General features: G+C 44.2%; 1 protein-coding gene across 2 annotated transcripts in view; it reads left to right on the forward strand.

Annotated features, from left to right (window-relative positions):
* Positions 1-14,118: 14,118 nt before the first annotated feature.
* The window catches only part of LOC120946840 (guanylate cyclase 2G-like), a 94,230-nt gene continuing 80,951 nt past the window's right edge, over positions 14,119-27,397 (forward strand). For both annotated transcript variants that reach the window (XR_005750791.1, XM_040361626.1), the window contains exons 1-3: positions 14,119-14,531; positions 19,232-19,580; positions 25,330-25,454. Coding sequence is in view for 1 of the 2 variants with exons in the window: in XM_040361626.1 (XP_040217560.1) it covers positions 14,175-14,531; positions 19,232-19,580; positions 25,330-25,454 (831 nt within the window). In the remaining variant the exon portion in view is untranslated. The remainder of the gene's footprint in view (positions 14,532-19,231; positions 19,581-25,329; positions 25,455-27,397) is intronic.

Below are 27,397 nucleotides of genomic sequence, written 5' to 3' on the forward strand. Positions count from 1 at the left end.
CTGCAGTGTGCACCTAATGCTACGTGGTCCTCTGCAGTGTGCAGGCCATTAGTATGTCTGGAAGGACAACAAGGAGAGGCAGAGAGTCACGAGCCGATAAAAGAGGGCAAGCAGGCTCTGCGTCTAGAGGCAACAGTGCTGGTCATGGACACTGTGCATCCTCATCAGCACGTGGCCGTGGGACACGCTCATCCTTTTTTTCGGCAGCTGGCCGTGTTGAGCCGCAACATGCTGAAGACTTGGTAGAGTGGATGACCAAGCCGTCCTCATCCTCCTCATCCTCTCTCACCCAGGCTCAGGCTACTTTGTCTGGCAAAGCAGCTGCCAAGGTGGCCTCTTCCCTCTGCTCAATGGCATCAGTCACTCCTTCCCTAGCCCCACCATGTCCTCCTGAGGAGTCCCCCGAACTGTTTGACCACAGTGTTGGGTACATGCTGCATGAGGATGCGCAGCGTTTTGAAGGCTCCGATGATGGTACACTAGAGGAAGGCAGTAACGTGAGCCCAGAGAGAGGGGGTGCCCAAGAAGGACAGCAATCTGGCAGTCATGTTCCCCCAGCTGCAGCATACTGCCAGGTTTTCTACAGTGATGAGGAGGGAGGGGATGATGAGGTCACTGCCTATGCTGATGCGGAGTGACTATCCTGTTATGCTGAGTGACTATACTTTTCCTCCTCAATGATCATGCTTATGCTGATAGCTTGTAAGAACATTTTTGGTTCTGGGCACCAGCACCTGTGCCTAATTTCTCGGCCCCTGTTTAACGTGGGCGTGTAATTACAACTTTTGATGCAATACTTTGCAGCGGGCTCATTCCTGCGCTCCAACTAGAGTATCTGTGAGGGGTTGCACCAGCACCACCACCACCACCACCAATAAAGGCCCAATTTGTTTGCCCCTGTTCAACAGGGGCATGTAATTACAATTCTTGATCTAAAATTTCACAGCAGGGCCCATTCCTGTGCCCACCAAGAGTAACTGTGAGGACTTACAGTGTTGTGGCACCAGCACCAAAGGCCCAATTTTTCTACCACTGTTCAACAATGGCATGTAATTACAGTTCTTGATATAATAGTTCACACAGCAGGGCGTTCCAGCGCCCACCAAGACTAACTGTGAGGGCTTACAGTGTTGTGGCAACACCAACACCTAGGGCCCAAATTTATTCAGAGAATATACGGCAGACCCCTACTTTCAAACATCCAACTTACAAACGACTCCTACTTGCAAACGGAAGGAGACAACAGGAAGTGAGAGGAAATCTACCCCTAGGAAGGGAAATTCTCTTCTATAAGAGGTGTCTCCTATCCACTGATGCTTTATCACCAATCCTTGTTTTACTAAAAAACCCACATTTTCAAAAAATCATTTGTCATTGGGACAGAAAATGAATTGCAATCTTCTGAACAGATGCACACAGACAGCAAAACACATGTTTACAGGGGTGATAACCCTTCTCTATGTTTTCAGAAAAGCTTAAAAATAGATGTTATGGCTGGAGCTACACTTTAAAAAAGTACCAGTTCACAATTACAAACAGATTCTACTTAACAACAAACCTACAGTGATTTAAAAAGAATAAATCCGCGCCAATTATCTAAAAGTGATTATTTCAATTAAATTATTAAGCTGCTCCTCTAATAGTAAAAAATAGAATTCTTACTACGAAGTGATAAGTGAAAAAGGAGGGCGCTAGAAAGTGATTATAAAAAACACTCATAAATATTAAATATACTAAAGTGAGAAAAATACAAATCGTAAAATTCTCCCAAGTGGATAAACCAATGATATACAATTAGTGGTAATAAATCTTTAAAATAAATCACCAAAAAGTATTACACACATAATATAAGTCCATAAAGAAAGTGTTTGACTCTTTCTAAGGAAAAATATACAAAGCAAAAAAGATAAAAAAATTGTCCCAATTGAAAAAAAAAAAAAAATGTGATTAATTTCCAAAATCCATCCACCAACAAAAAACAAAATCTTGCTGTAAAAGGATTATTGTCCAGACAGTGCAAACTTGTTCCTTCACCATACGCAAGCATAAGACACCCAAAGTGCACAGAAGGGGAATGTGCTTACCAGACTCAGGCTGGGTTCACACTAGTCCGACATACGCTCCGACATTGGGAGCTCATTTCGCATGACGTGTGAAAATCAATGTTTCCCTATGAGAGCTGTCTTAACTGGTCCGACACATGTCGGGGCGACTTTGCAAATGCTCCCTGTACTACTTTGGTCCGACATTGATCCTACTTCAGAAAAAGAGTGAGGTACAGCGCAAAAACAAAATAATTGAAATTCTGATAATAATCCAAAATGATATAAATGATATAACAAAAACACCATGCATCAATAATGTATGAACAAAATTAGCTGTGAAAAATATGCTAATCAGAAAAAATTGATACTGATATATAAACTACAAATGCAAATAAATAACCATTGAGTGATTACATAAAATATATAAAAAGTATATATATATATATATGTGTCCATAAAAAAATTCCCAAGTGTCTAAAGAAACATTCATGAAAAGTGAATTCCAGAAAACGATCTTCCAATAGAGGGTATTTAAAAGCTGGCACCACCTTCCACCAAGGGTGCACCCGAGTGACAGAAGTAAAATCTCCTTACCAGATGTACTGACCACAACGGCGGTCAGACTGGGCGCGGGTTATTTTAAAGTCACCCAAACGACTATATGCTGTGTGTTGGAGCTGCCTCAGATCAGATCCGATCAACCAAAGCGAATGGATGGCTCAAATACAAAAAGAGAGAAGGGGGCCCATAGTGCAACTTTGCAAAACTTTAGATTTATTGTAAAAGAAAAGTATTGCACTTACAGGTAATTGAAGAAATTCAAGCCCAATAAAATGCACCATGTGCAGTTAAAAAATGGGATCTCAGCGTCCTCTTTGATTCCTTTTCCTGGGTCAGATAGTTCAGAAGAGCGTGATGACGTCGGGACGCAGGCCACACCTACGCGTTTCGTCATATGTTGACAGATTGGCAGGACTTTGTAATTCATCTCTTGTGTCTTTACACACATAGATGTTTCAAAAATATTCCGAATTATTTTGTTCTTTTGTTCATCTGTAAAAGGTCTCCCCAGTTCACGCTCCCATTTATGGAAGAAGGGTATCTGAAACTCCTCTGTTGGGGTGTTCAGTAACTCTCTAATTCTCGATAAAGGGTGCCGTAGGGTCCCTCCCCCGCTGCAGTACCTCTCAAACCTTGTCAAAGTTCGTGCGTAACTAACTGGGGATTTCAAGGTATTGAAATAATGTTGTAATTGTAAAGACCGCCAAAAATCGAGTTGATAGGGTAGCTCACCTGATATCATCTCCTGTCGAGTAGTCCAGGCCCCCTCCTTCAGGAAGTGCGAAGCCTGGAACCACCCCTGCTCTATTAATTTACTAAATGGTCCTTTCATCCAGCCTGGTTTAAACTGTGGGTTTCCCAGGATTGGGAATAGTGGTGAATCATTCGTTGATAGTATCCCTCTAGCAAATAACTTATGAGCCACCCGGAGAGTAGGACCTATCAACGGATGTTTCTTAACGTCACTTGGGAGCTCCCGGTAGCACCATGCCGCCCTCTGCAGTATGCAGTCGCACTGATCTTGCTCCAACCCTGACCATAATTTGTCTCCTGCATGTCTGCTCCAATCAACAAGTCGACATAGTAACGCTGCCTGGTAATATCTATAGATATCTGGGACCGCTATTCCTCCATCCCGTTTTGCCAGTGACATTACCCGAGCCTTAATTCTTGGGCGTTTATTCGCCCAAATAAATCTATTAATAAGGGACTGTGTTTGCTTAAAAAAGAATTTCGGTATTGCGATCGGGAGGGTCTGGAAGAGGTACAGATACTTGGGCAACACACTCATTTTGACGATACTAGATCGTCCAAACCACGAATGGAACCCCCTCTGCCATCCATCCAGGAGGGTCCGTATTTTAGACAATAGAGGTACATAATTAAGTTTAAAAACCTGTGTTAGATCCGCCGGGATGGATGTACCCAAATACGTAAGGGAGGTGTCTGACCATCTGAATCTATACTTTGATTTCAATAACTTTAAATCTCTCCCTAAGACCGCCACTCCCATTGCCTCCGATTTATCATAGTTGATCTTGAAATTTGACCACTCTCCATACTCACTCAGTTCTTGTATTAAATTGGGCAGGGATTCCATTGGGCTAGTTAAACTAAACATCATGTCATCTGCGTATGCTGAACATTTGTACTCTGCACCTCTCAAAGACACCCCTTTAACACCAGTATTCAACCGTATTTTACTCAAAAGGGGCTCCACTGTCAAAGCAAACAATAACGGCGAAAGAGGGCATCCCTGCCTTGTCCCGTTAGAAAGTTTGAAGGGTGATGACAAAACTCCGTTCACTCTAACCTGCGCCACTGGATGTGTGTAACTACTTGCAATCCATTGCAACATCTTTCTACCGAACCCCATGTGTCTCAGCACTGAAAACATAAATTGCCAATTTATCCGGTCGAATGCTTTTGTTTTTGTTTTTTTGTTTTTTTTTTTCAATTGGGAATTTTTTTTATCTTTTTTGCTTTGTATATTTTTCCTTAGAAAGAGTCAAACACTTTCTTTATGGACTTATATTATGTGTGTAATACTTTTTGGTGATTTATTTTAAAGATTTATTACCACTAATTGTATATCACTGGTTTATCCACTTAGGAAAATTTTATGATTTGTATTTTTCTCACTTTAGTATATTTAATATTTATGAGTGTTTTTTATAATCACTTTCTAGCGCCCTTCTTTGTTCACTTAACGAACCTACAGTCCCTGTCTTGTTTGCACCGCCTATATACTGCTGTTCAAAGTATATAGGGCTTGTAATGACCTGGAGGGAGTTGGGGGAAACCCATGCTATTTTTCTCAATGATTTTCATCCATATTGCAGGGATCAGACATTACATTTAAGCCGCGAGCAGTTTTAAAATTCTTTTTTCTTATAGTAATCTCATTTTGTGCAGGGACAGTTCTAAACATGTGCCACTTCACAGACATACTATAGACACCCAGATGGTACGATATTTAAAGGAATTTTTCATTTTTTTTTCACTTTAAGCATCATTAAAATCACTGCTCCAGAAAAAATGACCGTTTTTAAAACTTTTTTTTACATTGATACATGTTCCCTGGGGCAAGACCCAGGTCCCCAAACCCGTTTTCTGACAATAACTTGCATATTAGGCTTTAAAATTAGCACTTTTGAATTCGAACGTTCGAGTCCCATAGACGTCAATGGGGTTCTAAATGTTCGTGCAAACGTTCGGTCCGTTCGAAGGTTCTGGTGCGAACCGAACAGGGGGGTGTTCGGCTCATCCCTAGTTCTGACACTGTGAAGCTGGAACTTATTCTACACCTAAACGTATCTACAGTGTTGCTGGGTGGCTTCTTGGTTCTGACACTGTGAAGCTGAATCCTATTGTACAATCTAAACTGTGGTAGCTCTGGGTCTGTGAGAGAGGCTTATCCAGGAGTTCTACTGGCTGCTAGGTCTGTGAAAGAGGCCTATCCAGGAGTTCTACTGTCTGCTAGGTCTGTGAGAGAGGCCTATCCAGGAGTTCTACCAGTGGAGGCTGCTGCTCAAAATTTTTGGGGGGGGCACAAACAAACTGAAAAATACTGAAAAAAACATCAAATGCAGCCACTGTGCCATCAATTGCAGCCACTGTGCTAGCAATTGCAGCCACTGTGTCCATCATATGCAGCCACTGTGCCCATCATATGCAGCCACTGTGGCCATCAAATGCAGCCTCACTGTGCAGTGCCCATGATATGATATGCAGCCACTGTGCCCATGATGTGCAACCACTGTGTCCATGATATGCAGCCACTGTGCCCATGATATGCAGCCACTGTGCCCATCAAATGCAGCCTCACTGTGTAGTGCCCACCATATGCAGCCACTGTGCCCATGATATGTAACCACTGCGTCCATGATATGCAGCCACTGCGCCCATGATATGCAGCCACTGTGCATTTGCATATTTGACGCGTTAATCTACGGAAGTGCCCCTTGCGGCCAGCGTAAATATGCACCCAAGATACGACGGCGTAGGAGACTTACGTCGATCGTATCTTGGCCACATTTAAGCGTATCCAGAATACGCTTAAAGATACGACAGCGCATATTTGAACTTACAACGGTGTATCTGGAGATACGCCGTCGTAAGTCCTTTCTGAATCTGGCCCATAGCAACAAATGATGAAAGAGATGATGATTTTTCCCTATTGGCTAAAATAAAAAACAGCGAAGCTCAAAAACGTCGGACAACGCTGTATGCAAACGCGCAAAAATGCGTGACAAAACCTCCGACAAAACGCTGGAAAAAACGACAACGAGCTATTCTACGGGCGTTTTGTCGCTTTAATCTGTTCTGTGAAATAGAATATTCACCCAGGAAGAAGATAAAAAAATCTAAAAACATAGCAACAAATGATGAAAGAGATGATGATTTTTCCCTATTGGCTAAAATAAAAAATGGCGAAGCTCAAAAACGTCGGACAACGCTGTATGCAAACGCGCAAATACGCGCAACAAAACGTCCGTCAAAACGCCGTAAAAAAAAACGACCGAAAACGCTACGCTCAGGTGTGAATGCGGCCTTAGTGAGCAGGGAAATGAGCAGGGAAATGAGCAGGGAAACGAGCAGGGAAATGAGCAGGGAAATGAGCAGGGAAATTTATTTTTCAGCAATTTAAAACTATTTTTCCTGTAAATGTCAGTGCTTCAAAAATCACTGCTCCCGGCTGCATGGAATTTGTAAAAACGTTTTTTGGCACATGTGTTTTGGTACATGTTTCCCAGGGAAGTGCCCACCCCACAGTCTTATTTTTTGACACAGCCTTGCCTATTAGCACAGAAAATGGGCATTTTTAATTTGACTGATTTGGCTCCCATCGATTTCAGTGGGGTTCGGTTTCGGCATCCAAACTTCTTGAAGTTCACTAAACTTGCTCAAACCAACCCCAGGGCAGCTTGGCAGCTTGGCTCATTACTAATTGCAGCTTACCATTCCATGGGCTGGGTTTTAACACGTTGCAATGTACTTTGTACTGCATGTCAAAATGTGTCACAACCCAAAATGATGCTTGTTAATGGCAGGATCAACAAGTGAAAATAAAGTAAAAAAAAACAAAAACAAAAAAACTGACTGATTGCTTATCTCACACTGTTGTATACTGTACATTCTTTGTGATTTCCATGGACAAGTTCACCTCTGACTTTGGAACTTTAATAATTTGTCTACTCTCTTTAGAGCCGGTTCACACACAGGTGGTACGACTTTGGGGGCGACTCGGCAAGGTGATCTCAAGACGACTTGAGAGGCACCTTGCAAAATGACTTCTGTCATGGACCTTGGAATGCAGAAGTGTTCCTCCTTGAAATATGTTACATAGTGGGGGGTCTTCTGCTCTGTCTTAAGGCTCCAGACGGCTTCATTGTTCTGTGTCTGGCTATTATGTACATTGATTGCCCCCTGGGGCTTCTGTCTCATTACACATAGCAGTCCTTCTATTCAAGCTATCGGACCAATCCCTGCTGACTCATTTTCAAGTCCTCATTTGCATGGCTAAGAGGACCTGAAGGAGAACTACATGTACTTTACAATTGACCAATAGGAAAGCGGTTGTTGGGGGCGGGATGTTCCAAAATCTGTATAAAAGTGTGTTGTGTGTTTCCAATAAAGGTCTTCCTGTTTGAACTTACATACAGCCTGCCTGGTGTTTGTTCTAATGGATTCCGAATGGCACATAGCTGTAGTTCGGATCCCGGAGCCCTGGATGACCTAACCATCAGACGTTGCGATCTGCAAGCTGACTCAATAGGGTCTCGTTACAACTTCTGTATTGAAGTCAATGCAAGTCGCCCCTCAAAGTCGTACAGGAACCCTTTTCTTAGTCGGACCGACTTGCTTCGCTCCTATTAGAACAGAACGGTTCCATTGAATTGGACCGCGACTTGTCAGGCGGCTGAGTCGCCTGACAGGTCGCCCCTGTGTGAACCGGCTCTCAACCTACCATCTGTTCACGTGTCCTGTACATTCTCATGCTACAATGTTTCTAAAAATCGAAGTTTAGAATTGTGAATGTGATGTATCAGTATACATCTTATCTATGACTGTGTCGCTGTTTGAAAATTAAAAATAAAGAATGTTAAAAGGAAACTAATGCAACAACCACATAAGGACTGGTATGCACATGTTGTGACCCCGGCTGCCCTTGGCCACATCAATGCTGGTCAAGGGAAAACTTTAAAAGAAAAAAAGTTGTGAAAAGGTAAGTGGTATCACAAATTTTGGGGCCCCTTACACAGCTTTAGGCAGGGTCCCCCTGGAGCAGAGAACCGGGGGAGGGGTACTGACAAAAAAAAAAATCTCTGCAAGATAATAAGTGTGGGGGGGGGGGGGGGGGGGGTAGCTGGGGACCACCGGGCCCCTTACTGGTGTAATGCAAAAAATAAAAAATAAATAAAATAAAAAAAACGGGAGGGGGGCCAGCCGGGCCTGTAAGGGGCCCTGGGGACCATTGGGCCCCTTACAGGTGTAATGCAAAAAAATAAATACATTTAAAAAAAACGGGAGGGGGCCTTGGGGACAATCGGGTCCCTTACAGGTGTAAAGCAAAAAAATAAATAGGAAATAAATAAAACAAAACGGGAGGGGGGCCAGCCCGGCCCCTGGGGACCATCGGGCCCCTTACAGGTCTAATGCCTGTACCCCCCTGATGGCGGCCCTGGTGGTATGAACTACCACTAATGATGAAATGGTGGCCCATACAGCGAGTTGCACAAAGGAAAATGACTCGATTCTCCCCATCCACACACTCAATGTGGAAGAGAGAATCACTTCCACTGAGCTATTCTATTTTGACAGCGGCGAGATTTCTCCACCGTCAGAATACACTCATCAGTACCGCAGGATATAGCCAGTGTTGCTGGTTAAGTGAAAATTTTCCAACAGACAAGGCGATCGATAGATTGACTTGTGTACAACCAGCCTGCCCATACATGGATTAAAACTTGGATGATCCCAGCTGACCTGGCCGAGTTTCGATTCATTTATGGCCGGCTTAACTGTGAAATGCAGACAGTCGTGGCTGTGGTCTAATTATACTAATCCAGACGCTGCAGGACTTGGGTTTCTAGGAAGAGGAAATCAGCTGGCAACATTCAATCAATTCTCAGTTTAACCTGATTTCCCTTCCAACTGTGCCACAACGTCTGTCACATTGTTTTGGCTGATTGGTCATTACTGGGAGACCTCGTTATACCTCGTGCAGAGAAAAAAGAAAATGATGATGTAACTGTGTGACATGGAAATTCTACCATCCAGAAGAGTGTCTTTCTCTTTCTTTCTTTCTTTCTTTCTTTCTTTCTTTCTTTCTTTCTTTCTTTCTTTCTTTCTTTCTTTCATACAGTATCTGTTTCTTACTTTCTCTTTTTCTTTCTTTCTTACTTTCTTATATACGTACAGTATCTATACTTTCTCTCATTCTATCTTTCTTCTCTCTCTCTCTCTCTCTCTCTCTCTCTCTTTCTTTCTTTCTTTCTCTTTCTTTCTTTCTTATATATGTACAGTGTCTATTACCACTTTCTTTCTCTCTTTATATCTTTCCTTTTCATTCTTTCTTTCTTTCTTATATACGTACAGTATCTCTTTCTTTCTTTCATTCTTTCTTTCATATGTACAGTAGCTCTTCTTTCTTTCTTTCTTTCTTTCTTTCTTTCTTTCTTTCTTTCTTTCTTTCTTTCTTTCTTTCTTTCTTTCTTTCTTTCTTTCTTTCTTTCTTTCTTTCTTCTTCTTATATATGTACATAATCTCCTTCTTTCTCTCTTTCTTTCTTTCTTTCTTATGTACAGTGTCTATTTCTACTTTCTTTCTATCTATCTCTTTATCTATGGAAAAAGCAAGATACATCATTGTGACTATTAAGGATCTGGTTGGTTATGACTAAGGCCTTATAGGCTGAAACACGTCAACCTTTCCTATTGCGTTTGTCCACTGTGACTTGTCAATAAATACGTCTATTATTTAAGAGCAACGACCGGAGTGCGGATCATCTTTTTCCTCACTATTAAGGATATGGTCCAATGGTGATGGAAGAAGGAATGAAAAAAAGGTGAAAATTATATTTATGGGTCAAAACGGCTGGCGCTGCAATTTTTTTCTGGGAAGTCGGGCTGAGGGCTGAGCTGATGGAAACTGATCAGGCTACATTGATGAACACTGGTGAGGCTGTATTGATAGGCACTGATCAGGCTGTATTGATGGCCACTGCTGAAGCTGCACTGATGGCCACTGATGAGGCTGCACTGATGGGCACTGATGGGCACTGATGAGGCTGCATTGATGGCCACTGATGAGGCTGCACTGATAGGCACTGGTGAGGCTGCATTGATGGGCACTGGTGAGGCTGTGCTCATGGGCACTGATCAGGCTGCATTGAACACTGGTGAGGCTGTATTGATGGGCACTGGTGAGGCTGTGCTCATGGGCACTGATCAGGCTGCATTGAACACTGGTGAGGCTGTATTGATGGGCACTGGTGAGGCTGTATTGATGGGCACTGGTGAGGCTGCGTTGATGGACACTGGTAAGGCTGCATTAATTGGCACTGGTGAGGCTGCATTGAGGGGCACTGGTGAGGCTGCACTGATGGGCACTGGTGAGGCTGCATTGATGGGCACTGATCAGGCGGCATTGATAGGCACTGATCAGGCTGCATTGATAGGCACTGACCAGGCTGCATTGATGGGCACTGGTGAGGCTGCACTGACGGGCACTGGTGAGGCTGCACTGATAGGCACTGATCAGGCTGCATTGATGGCCACTGATGAGGCTGCACTTTAGGTCACTGGCGGGGCTGCATTGATGTGCACTGGTGAGGCTGCATTGATGGGCACTGATCAGGCTGCATTGATGGACACTGGTGAGGCTGCATTGGTGGGCATTCATGGGCACTGGTGAGGCTGCATTGATGGGAACTTGTGAAGCTGCACTGATGGGCACTGATCAGGCTGCATTGATAGGGCCTAGTGAGGCTGCACTGATGGGCACTGGTGAGGCTGCACTGATGGGCACTGTCGGGCTGAATTGATGTGCACTGATCAGGCCGCATTGATGGACACTGGTGAGGCGGCATTGATGGCCATTGATGGGCACTGGTGAGGCTGCAATGATGCAATATTTTTGTTGCATTTTTGGTGCATTTTTTTTTAGTCATTTGACCATGTTTTTACAGGTGCATGCTGGGAGTCAGGCAACCATAAGCCCCCATTCCCCCAGGTGCGACCGTTACAAATCGCATGACAAATCAATGGAACTGTACAAATCAGTGCGACTCCGACTGCCGCACCAATTTAAAAAAAAGAAGGTTTCTGCGCTATTTTTTCTGATTTCAGCACCTGAAATCACAAGGACCTGTGCTTTTGGAATGGTGCCACCTCAAGTGAAGTCAAGTCGCATTCGGCGTGAACCAAGGGCTTAGACGTTCTGGACACCCATCAAAAACTGACTTTATGGGCCAGATCCACAAATCTATTGATACGCCACGTAAGTTCTACGATGCGCCGTCGTATCTTTGTTTTGTATCCACAAAACAAGATACGCCTGAATGTGGGCTCGATCCCACTGACGTACGTCTTAGTACGCCGTCGGATCTTAGGTGCATATTTACGCTGGCCGCTAGGTGGCGCTTCCGTTGATTTCCGCGTAGAGAATGCAAATTAGCTATATACGCCGATTCTCAAACGTACGTCCGCCCGGCGCATTTTTTTACGTAGTTTACGTAAGGCTTTTTTCCGCGTAACGTTACCCCTGGGTCTATGAGGCGTACGCAATGTTAAGTATGGACGTCGGGACAGTGTAGAATTTTCCGTAAAACGTTCGCGAATAGGGCTTTGCGTAAATTACGTTCACGTCAAAAGCATTGACTATTTGCGACGTGATTTCGAGCATGCGCACTGGGATACGTCCACGGACGGCGCATGCGCCGTTAAAAAAAAACGTCATTTACGTGGGGTCAAGATGAATTAACATAAAACACGCCCACATCTTAGTCATTTGAATTCTGCACCCTTACGCCGACACATTTACACTACGCCGCCGTAACTTACGGCGCAAATTCTTTATGGATACGGAAATTACGCTCTAAGTTACAGCGGCGTAGTGTATCTGAGATACGCTTACGCCTGCCTAAAGATAGGCAGATCTTTGTGGATCTGGCCCTATTAGGTAGATTCAGAGAGAAGTGCCTAAACTTGCGGCGGCGTAGCTTAGCCTGTTTAGGCCATGCCGCCGTAAGTTAGCTCGGCAAGTACATGATTCTCAATGTACTTGCCTGCTAATATACGGCGGCGTAGCCTAAAGCAGGCGGGCGTAAGGGCGCCGAATTCCCATTTATCTTGGAGGGGGGCGTGTTTGATGGTAATGAGGCTTGACCTCACGTTTTTTACGTTTTTTTTAAACTGCGCATGCGCCGGGCGCCTACATTTCCCAGTGTGCATTGCGGCTACGTACGCCGCACGGGCCTATTGATTTTGACGTGGACGTAAACTACGTAAATCCCGATTCGCGGACGACTTACGCAAACAACGTAAAAAATTCGAATCTCGCGGCAGGAACGGCGGCCATACTTTAACATTGTTATTCCACCTAATAGATGGAATAACTTTAGGCCTGATAATGCCCTACGGAAACGGCGTAAATCCGACTGCGGCGGCCGGGCGTACGTTCGTGAATCGGCGTATCAACTCATTTACATATTCTACGCCGACCGCAATGGAAGCGCCACCTAGCGGCCATCCAAAATATTGCAATCTAAGATAGGACGGCGCAAGCCGTCCTATCTCAGATATGTTTAAGCGTATCTCTGTTTGAGCATACGCTTAAACATAGGTCGGCGTAGATTCTGAGTTAGGTCGGCTTATCTACTGATAAGCCGGCCTAACTCTACCTGAATCTACCTATCAGTGGGCCAGATTCACATATAACTACGGCGGCGTAACGTATCGTCTATACGTTACACCGCCGCAAGCTTTCAGCGCAAGTGCCTGATTCACCAAGCACTTGCGTGTAAACTTACGGCGGTGTAACGTAAAGGCGTCCGGCACAAGCCCGCCTAATTCAAATGGGACGTGTACCATTTAAATTAGGCGCGCTCCCGCGCCGGACGTACTGCGCATGCTCCGTTTTGAAATTCCCGCCGTGCTTTGCGCGAAGTGACGTCATTTTTTTGAACGGCGACGTGCATAACGTACTTTCATATTCCCGGACGTCTTACGCAAAAAAAAAAAAAAATTGAAATTCGACGCGGGAACGACGGCCATACTTTAACATGTCTCGTCTAAATTTAAGCCATGTTAAAGCAGCCGTAACTTTGCGACGGGAAAAAACGACTAGCGACGACGTAACGAACGCGAAAACCTTCGTGGATCGCCGTAAAAGCTCATTTGCATATCCGACGCTGGAAAACGACACAAACTCCACCCAGCGGCGGCCGAAGTATTGCAGCCTAAGTCCGAAGGCGTACAAAGCCGTAAGCCTGTCGGATCTTAGCCAAAAGCCGTCGTATCTTGTTTGTGAATCACAAATGAAGATACGACGCGGCAAATTTGAAAATACGCCAGAGTATCAGTAGATACTCCGGCGTATCTCTTCTGTGAATCTGGCCCAGTGTTTTTCAACAGAGCCGCCTGAAGCACAAAAATAAAGCAACCTGTCAACTTTGATATTTATAAACGTCAACTATTTATTTGTTACATAACCTCCCAAGTAGAATAAACACAATGTAACAATTCACACTCGCAGCAAACATGATCCTAGTGTTCTGGAAGGAATGAAGGGTGAAAGATGCTCTATAAAATGACTATTTCCAGAGGTGGCCCTCAAAGGGTTACAGAATTAAGGGCCAATGAGGACCTCAGCTGTCACTGGAGGCTGTGTGACTCTGCTAATGAGGGTTGTTTCATAAGGGACATGTAGAAGACACAGGAGAATTCTACAGATATCAGGTATAAGTAGCTCGGATCGAACACCGGTGCGGTCTTCGCGTCTTGGGTAGGGAAAAAAAAAGAAAAGTCCTCCCTTGTTACTTGAACCTTCTGCTCTTCCTCCACAATGCCGCTCATCCTCTATGCCCTTTGTATCTGTTTTCTCGTTGCAGAGACTCATGTGATCAACGTGGGCAACGACACAGAAGGACTGGGGTCAAAAGTATTTCTGGGCTTCCAGGCCCCGTGGAATTTCTCGTACCCGTTCAGTGCCCAGCGCCTGGGCGCTGCGATTGAACTGGCCATCGATAAGATTTACAAAGAGTGGGACATGGAGCAGTTGGGGATGGGGAACAAGACCTGGGAGGTGGTGTACACCGATTCCGGCTGCAGCGCCAAAACCGCCCTCCCTGCGTTCATCGATCAGTTCAAGAATCACAACATTTCCGCCATTTTTGGGCCAGTTTGTCCAGAAGCAGCCGAGGTAGGTGTGACGTTCTCTAGGGCTGGGAACAGGCAGCTACTAACTTCTATGTAACTATGGAGTTCATTTACTAAAGGCAAATAGACGGTGCAGTTGCTCCAGAGCTTAGTAAATGATCAGAAGGTCCGCTGACTTCCATCATCCAATCACGTGCAAGCAAAAATGCTGTTTTTCTATTTTCCTTACACCTGATTGGGTATTCTTTGCAAAGTGAAGCTTTCCCTCATTTACTAAGCTCTGGAGCAATTGCACTTTGCACAGCTTATTTGCCTTTAGTAAACCAACGCTATTAAGCCCCAAACCAAAATTGCAGCTTACCAATCATTAGATGTGGCAGCTGCATTTGTTTTCTTTTCTTTGGCTATTTCCCTCTGTTTTCACCTGGTGATCTGGTCAGTAACACACAACACCGCTCTGGAGGAATGAGAATAGGAGGCGCAGCAGACAGGAGCATTGTCAATATGTAGGGGAGGTGAGTGTTTATATATATATATATATATATATATATATATATATATATATATATATATATATATATATATTATATTTTTAGCAGTAGGGCAATGGACAGTGTCAGTAGAGCAGTGGATGGTGTAAGTAGGGCAGATATTAGTATCAGTAGTTTACTTTTTTTTTATTTTTACAATTAAATGTTTTTATTATTTAAAAAGAAAAAAAAAATGTATATATATATATATATATATATATATATATATATATATATATATATATATATATATATATATATATATATATTATTATGTTTTAAACAAATTTTAAGGAGCCCCATTGGGGGGCTTTGGTGAAATATCAGGGGTCTAAACAGACCCCTGATGTCTCACTTTTGTGAGAGCGAAAGGAACTGAGGACAGAGATTCCCCAGTCTCTTTCTCTGCTGCAGCAAAGTAGCAGGGGGAATCCGTGCAGCACAGGGTGATTAGGGTGTGCAGATCTAGATACACTAACACATTGAAGCCAATCTCCAGCTCACACTTTATAATCAGTTATAGCAAACAGGTTTTTTTTTCCATTTGGTTTTGCATAAATAAATAAAAATCTGATTATTTTAATCGCTTTCCAGTCTTAAAGTGTTACTAAACCCAGAACAGTCTGTATATGCAGTAAAGCATGCTTGTTATACGCATTGTGGAACCTATTGGGTTAATTCTCTGAATTGTGTAAAAAGGCACAGAACCTTGGGGGAACTCTGCACATGCTCAGTTTGGTGTGTATTGCTAGAGATTTTTTTTTTTCTTGGGAGGGTGCATGTGATCAGCACAGGGCCAATCAGCACTATCCAGATATAGGATCAGGGGTCATGCAGCCTCAGGACATTCAGGGGAGAATGAAAACTTCTCCTACAAGCTTTAACCAGACACTGATAGACGTCACAAGATGAGATAAGGTATTTGGCAGTTTATATTTACTAAAATACCGGTAATTGCATTTCCATGTTCTATGGGAGGCCAGATATAGTGAATGCAGGCCAGGGCTGTCCTAATGAGAGGGCACACCTGGGCACTGCCCAGGGTCCCCAGCTGCATTGGGGCCCTGCACTTTCCCCAAAGCAGCTGGTCCTTGAGCCCACACTGCCCCGAAATTGGGGGCCTCATGATGGCACTGAGAGTGATAGATGCAAAGGGGAGGCAGTCTGCCTCCTACCCACTTAGGGCCAGATCCTCAGAGCGAGTACGCCGGCGTATCTACTGATCCCCCGGCGTACTTTCAAATTTCCCGTGTCGTATCTTTCGTTTTAATCCTCAAACCAAGATACGACGGCATCTGGGTTAGACCCGACAGGTATACGTCCTCGTACGCCTTTCGGATCTAAGATGCAATACTTCGGCCTCCGCTGGGTGGCGTTCACGTCGTTTTCCGCGTCGGGTATGCAAATTAGCTATTTCCGACGATCCACGAACATACGCGCGGCCGTCGCATTCTCTTACGTCGTCTCTAGTCGGCTTTTTCCGGCGTATAGTTAAAGCTGCTTTTTTGCGGCGTATAGTTAGATTTGCCATGTTAAGTATGGCTGTCGTTCCCGCGTCGAAATTTGAATTTTTTTTTTTTTTGCGTAACTCGTCCGTGAATCGGGATGGACGTAAGTCACGTCTAAGTTTAAAAAATTACGTCCTTGCGACGTCATTTCACGCAATGCACGGCGGGAAATTTAGAAACGGAGCATGCGCCGTTCATTTGGCGCAGGGACGCGCTTCATTTAACCACTTCATTACTGGGCACTTAAACCCCCTTCGTGCCCAGACCAATTTTCAGCTTTCAGCGCTGACGCATTTTGAATGACAATTGCGCGGTCATACAACACTGTACCCAAATTATATTTTTATCATTTTTTCCCCACAAATAGAGCTTTCTTCTGGTGGTATTTGATCACCTCTGCGATTTTTATTTTTTTGCGCTATAAACATAAAATAACTGAAAATTTTTAAAAAAAACACAATATTTTTTACTTTTTGTTATAATAATATCCCAATTTTCTTTAAAAAAAATAAAAATCTCCCTCGGTTTAGGCCAATACGTATTCTACATATTTTTGTTTAAAAAAATCGCAATAAGCGTATATTGATTGGTTTGCGCAACAGTTATAGCGCCTACAAAATAGGGGATAGATTTATGATTTTTTTTTTTTTTTACTAGTAATGGCGGCGATTTGCGATTTTTTGTCAGGCCTGCGATATTGCGGCGGACATATCGAACACTTTTGACACCATTTTGGGACCATTCACATTTATACAGCGATCAATGCTAGAAAAATGCACTAATTACTGTATAAATTTGACTGGCAGTGAAGGGGTTAACACTAGGGGGTGAGGAAGGGGTTAAATGTGTATCCTGGGTGTGTTCTTACTGTGTGGGGGGAGGGGACTGACTGGGGGAGGTGACCGATGCTGTGTCCCTATGTAAAGGGACACAGATCGGTCTCCTCTCTCCCTGACAGCACGTGGAGCTCTGTGTTTACACACAGAGCTCCACGTCCTGCTGTGTCACCGACGATCGCAGGTGTCTGGCGGACATCGCGCCCGCCAGGCACACGCATCGGCTCCCGAGCTATGCGCCGGGCACGTTGTTTCCCCGCTGCGCGCCCCCAGCGGCGCGCACAGGGAACAACAACAACAGGACGTCCAGGGACGTCCACCCGGCACTTGAGAGCCGCGATGTGGATGTCTTCCGTCCATAGCGCGGATCCCAAGTGGTTAAATGAAACCCGCCCCCTAATCGCCGATTTGAATTCCGCCGCCAGAGATACACTAAGTCGCCGTAACTTACGGCGCGAATTCTTTGAGGATTCAAAGCAGCCAAAAGTAAGTTACAGCGGCGTAGCGTATCTCCCATACGCTGCGCCGATCTATTTCTATGTGGATCTGGCCCTTAATGTCTGTTTACTTGCACTGTCATCATTGTAGGGGCCCCAGAGCATTACTTTGCCCAGGAGCCTCCCTGGCGGTATGATTCTTTCAGAAAAAACATGCTGAAAGCGGTACCATTATTTGCAAGGAAATTTGGCGTTTTATACAGTAGGCCTGTAATTCTTAGGAATAACTCATTTAAATCTGACCAAACAAGAGTCTAGTAGACATCCCGGGTATGACATTTTTTTAAAAACAAAATTATAAATTATAATAAATAAAAAAAAAATAATAAATAAAAAATTATAATATAATAAATAATTATAAATAATTATAACAAATAATAATATAATTATAATAAAAATTATTCAATAATGTAATCAAATCAAAATCACTGAAATTTGCTCAGTTGCAGAATTGTCGCTGTCATTACTTTTATTTTTTTATGACGAATTTTCCCACAAATCGCTATCGCACAATTCTGCAAGTGATTATAATTTATTATCGCTGTTTTCTAGCTGCTCTAAAACCATTTTTGACATGAAGGGACACTTTTGGTTGCTATGGACAATCTACAGTTTGCAGGCAGAAAGAACAGTTTTTATTACATAAAAGTACATGTAGGGCACTGGGCAGACCACTAGGGACAAGGGGGGTGTGTATTTTTTACATACAGTACTGTAATCTATAAGATTACAGTATACTGTATGTATAGTGTTTGTTTACGTTTTTGAATTTGGCGCCGTTCTCCGTCCCCGTGCGTCGTACCGTTGCAGGGAACGGAGATCGGCGGCACAGGAGGACGCTGTGTGAATCGAGCGAGGTCCCGCTCGCTCATACAGCGCGGTGGCATCGCTGGATCCAGGGACAAGGTAAGTAAACAGTGCCTGTGGATCTAGCGAGGCGATCCCGAGTCTGACTCGGGGTTATCGATCACAGCAGGAAAATCTAACCCCGAGTCAGACTCGGGAATACCGCCAGGCAGGTTAAGGCGGCTCTGATGCAGGCTCCTGGGTTTAGTGGTTTGTCTCATCCATGTAAACCGATCTATTCTGCTGGGGAGTTTGTGCTGTGAAAAATAACAGACGTGCTGGGTGGATCACCAGATGAAAATAGAAGAAAGAAAACCTAAAAAAGGAAACTAATGCAGCCATCACATGTAAGAATTGGTAAGCTGCAATATAATAAATGTTTGCTTTTGGGTTTAATATTGTTTTCAAATACAACTAAACCAAAATGTGTTTTTTTTTGTTGGAGTGTTGAAGGGTTAAAAGTTCACGTTTTAGGTTAGAGAGCCTACAGCAGTCAAAGGAATCGTTCTGTTTCTTCTCCGTCCAGGTCACAGGCTTGCTGGCCTCCGCTTGGAATATTCCCATGTTCGGGTTTGTGAGTCAGACAGCAAAAATGGATAACATTGTTCTTTATGACACTTACATCAAAATGGTGTCACCCCTCCAAAGAATAGCGGAAGCCTGCGAGAAGACCTTGAATTATTTCCAATGGCAGTATATCGCCTTGTTCGGAGGGGCGTCAGGGGGCTCAACCTGGGAGAAAATTGACGAACTCTGGTGTTCCTTGCAAAGACAACTGGCTGCCAACTTCACCATCACAGCCAAGATCAAATTTGACATGGGGAACCTGGACGATGTTCGGGAAAATCTTCTTTTAGTTGCTTCAGCTGCACGAGGTAAAAAAAAATCCTGTGTTATTATCATTTTCTTGCTTTCTTTGCTTGCCACCCAAAGTGTATCTAACGTCTAAGGCCCCATACACACGAGAGAATTTATCCGCGAATACGGTCCAGCGGACCGTTTCCGTGGATAAATCCTCTCGAGGATTTCGGCGGATTTTCATGCGATGGAGTGTACACACCATCGCATTGAAATCCGCGCCGAAATCCTCTGGCGATGACGTGTCGCGCCGTCGCCGCGATTATGACGCGGCGACGTGCGCGACGCTGTCATATAAGGAATTCCACGCATGCGTCGAATCATTACGACGCATGCGGGGGATCCCTTCGGACGGATGGATCCGGTGAGTCTATACAGACCAGCGGATCCATCCGTTGGGATGGATTCCAGCAGATGGATTTGTTTGGCATGTCAGCAAATATTTATCCGCTGGAAATCCATCCCAGGGGAGAAATATCCGCGGAAACAGATCCGCTGGAGTGTACACACCATAGGATCTATCCGCTGAAACCCATTTGCTGGGATTTTTCAGCGGATGGATTCTATCGTGTGTACGGGGCCTTAGGGGGTAATCCACAAAGATCCGGCGTAACTTAATTTTTCCCATTTAAGTTACACTGCCTTAAAATTTCTACCTAAGTGCCTGATCCACAAAGCACTTACCTAGAAATTTTTGGCTGTGTAACTTAAATTCCGCCGGCGCAAGGCGTTCCTCTTTTCATGGGGGCGATTCCCATTTAAATTAGGCGCGCTCCCGCGCCGGCCGTACTGCGCATGCTTGTGACGTCATTTTCCCGACGTGCATAGCGCGAAATTGCGTTACGCCGAGCTTTGTGGATTGCGACGGGTCAATAAAGTTGCGTCGGGAAAAAAAAAAGATACGGCGCGGAAAAAAAAAATTCAAAACAAAAAAAAAATCGCGTCGCTGGACAGAAGGGTCTGCTTTTACATGGTGTAAACAGTTTACACTTTGTAAAAGCAGCCCTAATTTTGCGTTTGCAAACTAAAACTTACGGAGAAAAAACGAAGCTGAAAAGCTTTGTGGATCTCCGTAAGTGCTAATTTGCATATCCGAGGCGGCATTTCGACACGAAATGCCCCCAGCGGCGGATGCGGTACTGCATCCTAAGACCCGGCAGTGTAAGTCCCTTACACATGCCGGATCTTCTGCCTAACTATGGAAAACTGATTCTGTGGATCAGTTCCATAGTTAGAAACAGTGATACGACGGCGTAACAGCAGTTACGCCGGCGTATCCCTTTTGAGGATCTGGCCCATAATTTCTTTCCTTTTTTTTATTTTATTTTTTTTATTATTATTTAAAAATTTGGTGACAAAAAAGAGAAAAGAATCCCAAGCATAGAAAAGAATATTTACAGATATGATAAAGACTGATATGACAGCAGTTGTGATCTTTTAACCACTTGCTTACTGGGCACATATACCCCCTTCCTGCCCAGGCAAAACTTCAGCTTCCGGCACTGCGTCGCTTTAACTGACAATTGCGCGGTCGTGCGACGTGGCTCCCAAACAAAATTGACGTCCTTTTTTCCCCACAAATAGAGCTTTTTTTTGGTGGTATTTGGTGGTATTTGATCACCTCTGCGGTTTTTATTTTTTGCGCTATAAACAAAAAAAGTGCGTCAATTTTGAAAAAAACATAGGGCCAGATTCACAAAAGAGATACGACGGCGTATCTCCTGAATACGCCGTCGTATCTCTGTGATCCGCCCGTCCTAACTATGCGACTGATTCATAGAATCAGTTACGCATAGATAGCCCTAAGATCCGACAGGGGTAATTGACTTACAGGTGTACAGGTGTAATTGACTTACACTGTCGGATCTTAGGATGCAATTCTATGCCGGCCGCTAGGTGGCGAGGCCATTGCGGTCGGCGTAAAATATGCAAATGACTAGTTACGGCGATCCACGAACGTCCGCGTTACCCGTCGCTCTAACTTTACGTTGTTTCCGTCGAGATATGCGTCGTAAAATTAGGGGTGCCCTCTAGGTCGACTAACCAATGTTAAGTATGGCCGTCGTTCCCGCGTCGAAATTTAAAAAATCACGTCGTTTACGTAAGTCGTCTGTGAATGGCGCTGGACGCCATTTACGTTAACGTCTAAACAAATGAAGTCCGTGCGACGTCATTTAGCGCAATGCACGTCGGGTAATTTTCCCGACGGAGCATGCGCAGTACGTTCGGCGCGGGAACGCGCATAATTTAAATGGTGCCCGCCCCATTTGAATTAGGCGGGCTTGCGCCGAGCTGATTTACGCTACACCGCCGCAAGTTTACAGGTAAGAGCTTTGTGAATCAGGCACTTACGCTGTAAACCTGCGGCGGTGTAACGTAAATGGGATACGTTACGCTGCCGCGGAGCAACGTAATTGTATCTGAATCTGGCCCATAATATTTTTTTACTTTTTGCTATAATAAATATCGCAATTTTTTTTCTCAGTTTAGGCCGATACGTATTCTTCTACATATTTTTGGTAAAAAAAAAATCGCAATAAGCGACTGGTTTGCGCAAAAGTTATAGCGCCCACAAAATAGCGTACAGAATTATGATTTTTTTCAATTATTTTTTTCTGGGATCTTTTTTTTTTAAATCTGCGTTTTTTTTTTGTTTTTTTAATCTGCGATTTTTATTGGGACTGCGACATCGGACACTTTTGACACATTTTTGGGACCATTCACATTTATACAGCGATCAGTGCTATAAATATGCACTGATTACTGTATAAATGTGACTGGCAGGGAAGGGGTTAACACTAGGGGGCGAGGTAGGGGTTAAATGTGTGCCCTGCATAGTGTTTCTAACTGTGGGGGAAGGGGACTGACTGGGATAGGTGACCGAACTGTGTCCCTATGTACAAGGGACACAGCATCGGTCTCCTCTCCCTGACAGGACGTGGATCTGTGTGTTTACACACACAGTTCCACGTCCTTGTCTGTGTAACGGACGATCGCGGGTACCTGGCGGACATCGCGGCCACCAGGCACGTGCATCGGCACCGCAGTGATGCGGCGGGTGCGTGCGTGCGCCCCCAGTGGCCGGAGGAGCCGAGGACGTCTATAGAAGTCCTCCGGGCAATTGAGAGCCACCTTGTGGCCGTCCTTTGAATATGGCCGAGATACCAAGTGGTTAAAGTTTCAAATGAGTCAGGAGTAGAACACAGGTAACATGGAAAATTAGTAAGGTGAGAGAAAAGACTGCATGCAGGTGGGTAAGAGAGGTGAAAAGGGGTTATTAGGGTTGGGTAGAGGTCAAAGGGTTAGAATGATAAAAAGGGAAAGGGGTGGCGAGGACAAAAGAATAGTGGTGGGGGGTGAAGGGTAAGGTTATACCGTGGCTGATGTCATGGCATTATATCGGAACCTGGCGGAATTATGAATAAGGCCCTGTACACACGGGCAAGAATCTCGTCAGGAAAAAAAAAACATTGTTTTCCCTGACGAGATTCTTGGCAAGAATCTCTTGCCCCCCGAGTGTACACACTGACCTTTTCAAAAGAACTGCGGTTCTCTTGAAAGGAAAGAACGCGGTGACGTCATCGTGTACGACGAGCATGCGCTCGTCACATTCGATGCCGTCGCCACCATCTTGCCTTACCCTACCTATGCCGTGGAAGCTACCGTGCATGCGTCAAAGTCATTTCAAGCATGCGCGGGTTTCCACGGCGACAGGTAAGTATACACACTCTCGGGTTTCTCGTCGGGAAACAGGCCGACAAGAATCTCGACGAGAAAAAAGAGCGCATGTTCTCTATTTTTCTCGTCGAGATTCTGGCCAGATTTCCTGATGAGAAATCTGAAAGCCTCGTACACGCGAACCGGTTTTCTCGGCAAGAAGCAGTTTTCTTGCTGGTTTTTGCAAAGAAAACCGGTCGTGTGTACTAGCCCTAAGAGTGATGCCATAAGAGTTGTGTATTCTGATGTGAAGGCGGAGCCCCAAAATGTCTTAGTTTTAGGTAGAGTAGCGAAGGGTCAAAAATACCTGGCCTGTTTTTGTAATGGTCAATAATTTATTCTATAAATGTTGAACTGAATAAATAAAGAATTAAAGTGATACTAAACACACAGGGCCAGATTCTCGTAGAACGGCGTATCTTTGCGGCGGCGTAACGTATCCGATTTACGTTACGCCTCCGCAACTTAGATGGGCAAGTGCTGTATTCTCAAAGCACTTGCTCCGTAAGTTGCGGCGGCGAGGCGTAAATAGGCCGGCGTAAGCCCGCCTAATTCAAATGTTGAACAGGGGGGCGTGTTTTATTCTATGTGCTGTGACCCGACGTGATTGACGTTTTGCACTTACGGCGCATGCGCCGTCCGTGGAATATCCCAGTGTGCTTTGCGTCAAAGTACGCCGCAAGGACGTATTGGTTTTGACGTGTACGTAAATGACGTCCAGCCCCATTCACGGATGACTTACGCAAACGACGTAAAATGTATAAATTTCGACGCGGGAACGACGGCCATACTTAACATTGCAGTTATGCCTCATATAGCAGGGGCAACTTTACGCCGGGAAAAGCCTAACGTAAATGGCGTATCTGTACTGCGTCGGCCGGGCGTACGTTCGTGAATTCGCGTATCTAGCTGATTTACATATTTCGACACGTAAATCAGCTTACATGCCCCTAGCGGCCAGCGTAAAAATGCACTTAAGCTCCGACCGGCGTAAGTGAATAGAAATCTAACTGATTCTAAGAATCAGGCGCATAGATACGACAGATCGGATTCGGACTTACGACGGCGTACATGGCGCTACGCCGTCGTAAGTCCTCTGAGAATCCGGGCCACAATGTTTAATTTTTTACATTTGACCTTCTACCTCTGTATGTGGATGATGGCCCACGATCATGGTACAGAGGCAGAATGGGGATCTGCCTATGTAAACAAGGCAGATCCCCGTTTTGACACGGGACAACATAGAGATCTGCTGTTCCACGTGATCTGGAACAAGGATCTCTGTGTTGTTCCTGCCAGCACTACCCCCACACAGAAACACAATGGGGTTGATTTACTAAAGGCAAATCCCCAGTGATCAGTGCTAAAAAAAAATGCACTGATTACTATATAAATGACACTGGGAGGGAACGTGTTAACTACAGCGGTGATCAATGGGTTACCTGTGTTCCTTCCAAGTGCACTTGTAGTGCAGAGTAGATTTTCCTTTAGTAAATCAGTGCATTTTTTTTTAGCACTGGTCACTGTATTGGTGTCACTGCTAAAAATCGCAGATCACCGCCTATTACCAGTAAAAACAAAAATTAAAAGTCCATAAATCTATCCCCTATATTGTAGACGTTATAACTTTTGCGCAAACCAATCAATATACGCTTATTGGGATTTTATTTACCAAAAATATGTAGAAGAATACATATTGGCCTAAACTGATGAATACATTTGTTTTTTTATATATTGTTTTTTTGGATATGTATTATAGCAGAAAGTAAAAAATATTGCTTTTTTCTCCAAAAATTTATTTTTTGGTTTATAGCGCAAAAGATAAAAACAGCGGAGGTGATCGACTACCACCAAAAAAAAAGTTCTATTTGTGGGGAAAAAAGGACATCAATTTTATTTGGGTACAGTGTCACACCACCGCGCAATTAACGCAGTCCTGTATCGCAAAATTACCTGGTCATTAAGGGGGTAAATCCTTTAGGGGATGAAGTGTTAAATACATTTTCTGCAGTTGATTAGTAAAAAAAATAATATTTTTTTTTATTCCAGTGATCATTTTAGTGACCAGCTCAGCAGATGCCAAAGTCGTTTTACAGGAGGCGGAGAAACAAGGACTAACAGATGGACGCTACGTGTTTATTATGTTGCAGCAGTTCGAAGTCAGCGGATTCCTGGTGAGTACCAAAGTGATAGAAGGTGAAGACAACTACAGAGCCCTGAGACACAACCTGTGGCCCGGGGGCCACATATGGCCATTTGGCTCTAAATATACTGCCATCCAGGCCTCTGCAGACAGCAGTGGCGTCTTTCCTTACCTACAGTAGGTGCTTGCTCAAGCCAGTGAAAGAGAACAAAGCTTTGGATGGAATTCCAGTTTACACTGTAAATTGTTTGGATTATTTGACTCAAAAACCTGTGGCTTTGTGTAACTAAAAGACAGGCTTCAACCACCCCCTGGCTTGTATAACATTTTTGGGCAATTTTTGGGCATTTTTGCCAAGGCACCTGTTAAGATTAAGTTCACCTGCTGGTGGCACTGTGCTATTTACTGAGAGGTACATTGAGTATTTTGCAGATCTCGCTTTTTGTTACAAAGTTTTGAAATTTTTTAAAAGAAAGCAAAAAATTTGCAAAACAAATGAGAGCTGCAAAATACTCACCATGCCTCTTAGCAAATACCTTGGGGTCTTTACTTTCCGAAAGGGGGTAATTTGGGGGGATGCATTAAATGCATTAATGTATTAAGGTGAAGAACCTTTACAACCCCTTTAAGTGCTCTGTGCAATGAAATTGCTCAGAGCGACCCCAATCCTCCTCTTCTGGGGTCCCCCGCTGGCACTCATGGCTTCTCCTTTTCTTGGTGCTGCCTGCATCTACAGACACAGACAGGGCGGCTCAATCCCACTACCCCTCTCCATCATCACAGGATTTGACTGACAGCCGCGGGAGCCAATAAGCTTTGCCAAAACGCACTTTGAAGATTCTGAGGACAAATGGAAAAAGGTGTTTGGTGTGTGGTCAGATGAGACTAAAATGTAATTTTTTGTCCCCAACACTAAAATAATATGTTTGGTAGAAATATAGCTCACCATCTAAATAACACAATTCCTACAGTAAAGCATGGCGGTGGTAATATCCTGTTAGGCCCCTTTCACACCTGCGGACCGTATGTCCGCTTTTTCATCCATCCGTTTGCGAATGAAAAAGGGACATACATTGGTCCCTATGAGATTGCGGGTGTCAGCGGATGAACACCTGCTGACATCCGATCTCGTCCGCCTCCACAAAGATCCGATTCTGCAGACGGAAAAAAACTCTATTTTTTCTTCCGTCTGCGGATCGGATGAACACGGACACACGGTCTGTGTTCATCCGATCCCCCCATAGGGGAGAGCGGAGAAAAGACAGGGCGGTCCCTGCACAGTGTGCGGGGACCGCCCTGTCATCCGCCGGCTCAGCTGGGATCAACGGAGCGATCCCCGCTGAGCATACGGAGCATACGGAGGCGGATCATTACTGATCCGCCCCGTGTGAAAGGGGCCTATGGGGGGGGGGGGGTTCTCTGCAGTAGGGACTGGAGCACTTGTCAGGATAGAATAAAAATAGATGGGGCAAATGTTCGGGGAGTGTTATAGATAGGCAACTCCTATTCTTTTATTGGTTACTGATTAGTGGTTCCAAATTATTAAGAACTACTGCAGTAGGGAACAGACACAAAAGATACACAGCATCTTTCCAAAGAAACTGTTCTGATTTATTTGATGCAATTAAAGGTTTTTATACACATGATTACGTAGGTATTACAATAATATTACAATTGTACTTGTAACACAGTAACAAGGGGCGTAACATAGGAAGGCTAATTCTAATCAGGACTCGAAAGAAAGCAAACATGTAATGAAAACATCATTAGTGCCGTGTGCACAATGACTGCAGTGTGCAATAAGTACAAAATAGAATACAATAATATACAGAATTTCCTTTACACAAAATACTATCAAATTCTTAACCTCCCTGGCGGTATGATTCTGTCTGGAATTACGTACCAAAAGCGGTACAATTATTTGCAAGGAAATTTGGCGTTTTATACTGTAGGCCTGTAATTCTTAGGAATAAC

This window comes from Rana temporaria, chromosome 8, assembly GCF_905171775.1.
Source record: "Rana temporaria chromosome 8, aRanTem1.1, whole genome shotgun sequence".
In the NCBI taxonomy this organism is placed as follows: Eukaryota; Metazoa; Chordata; class Amphibia; order Anura; family Ranidae; genus Rana; species Rana temporaria.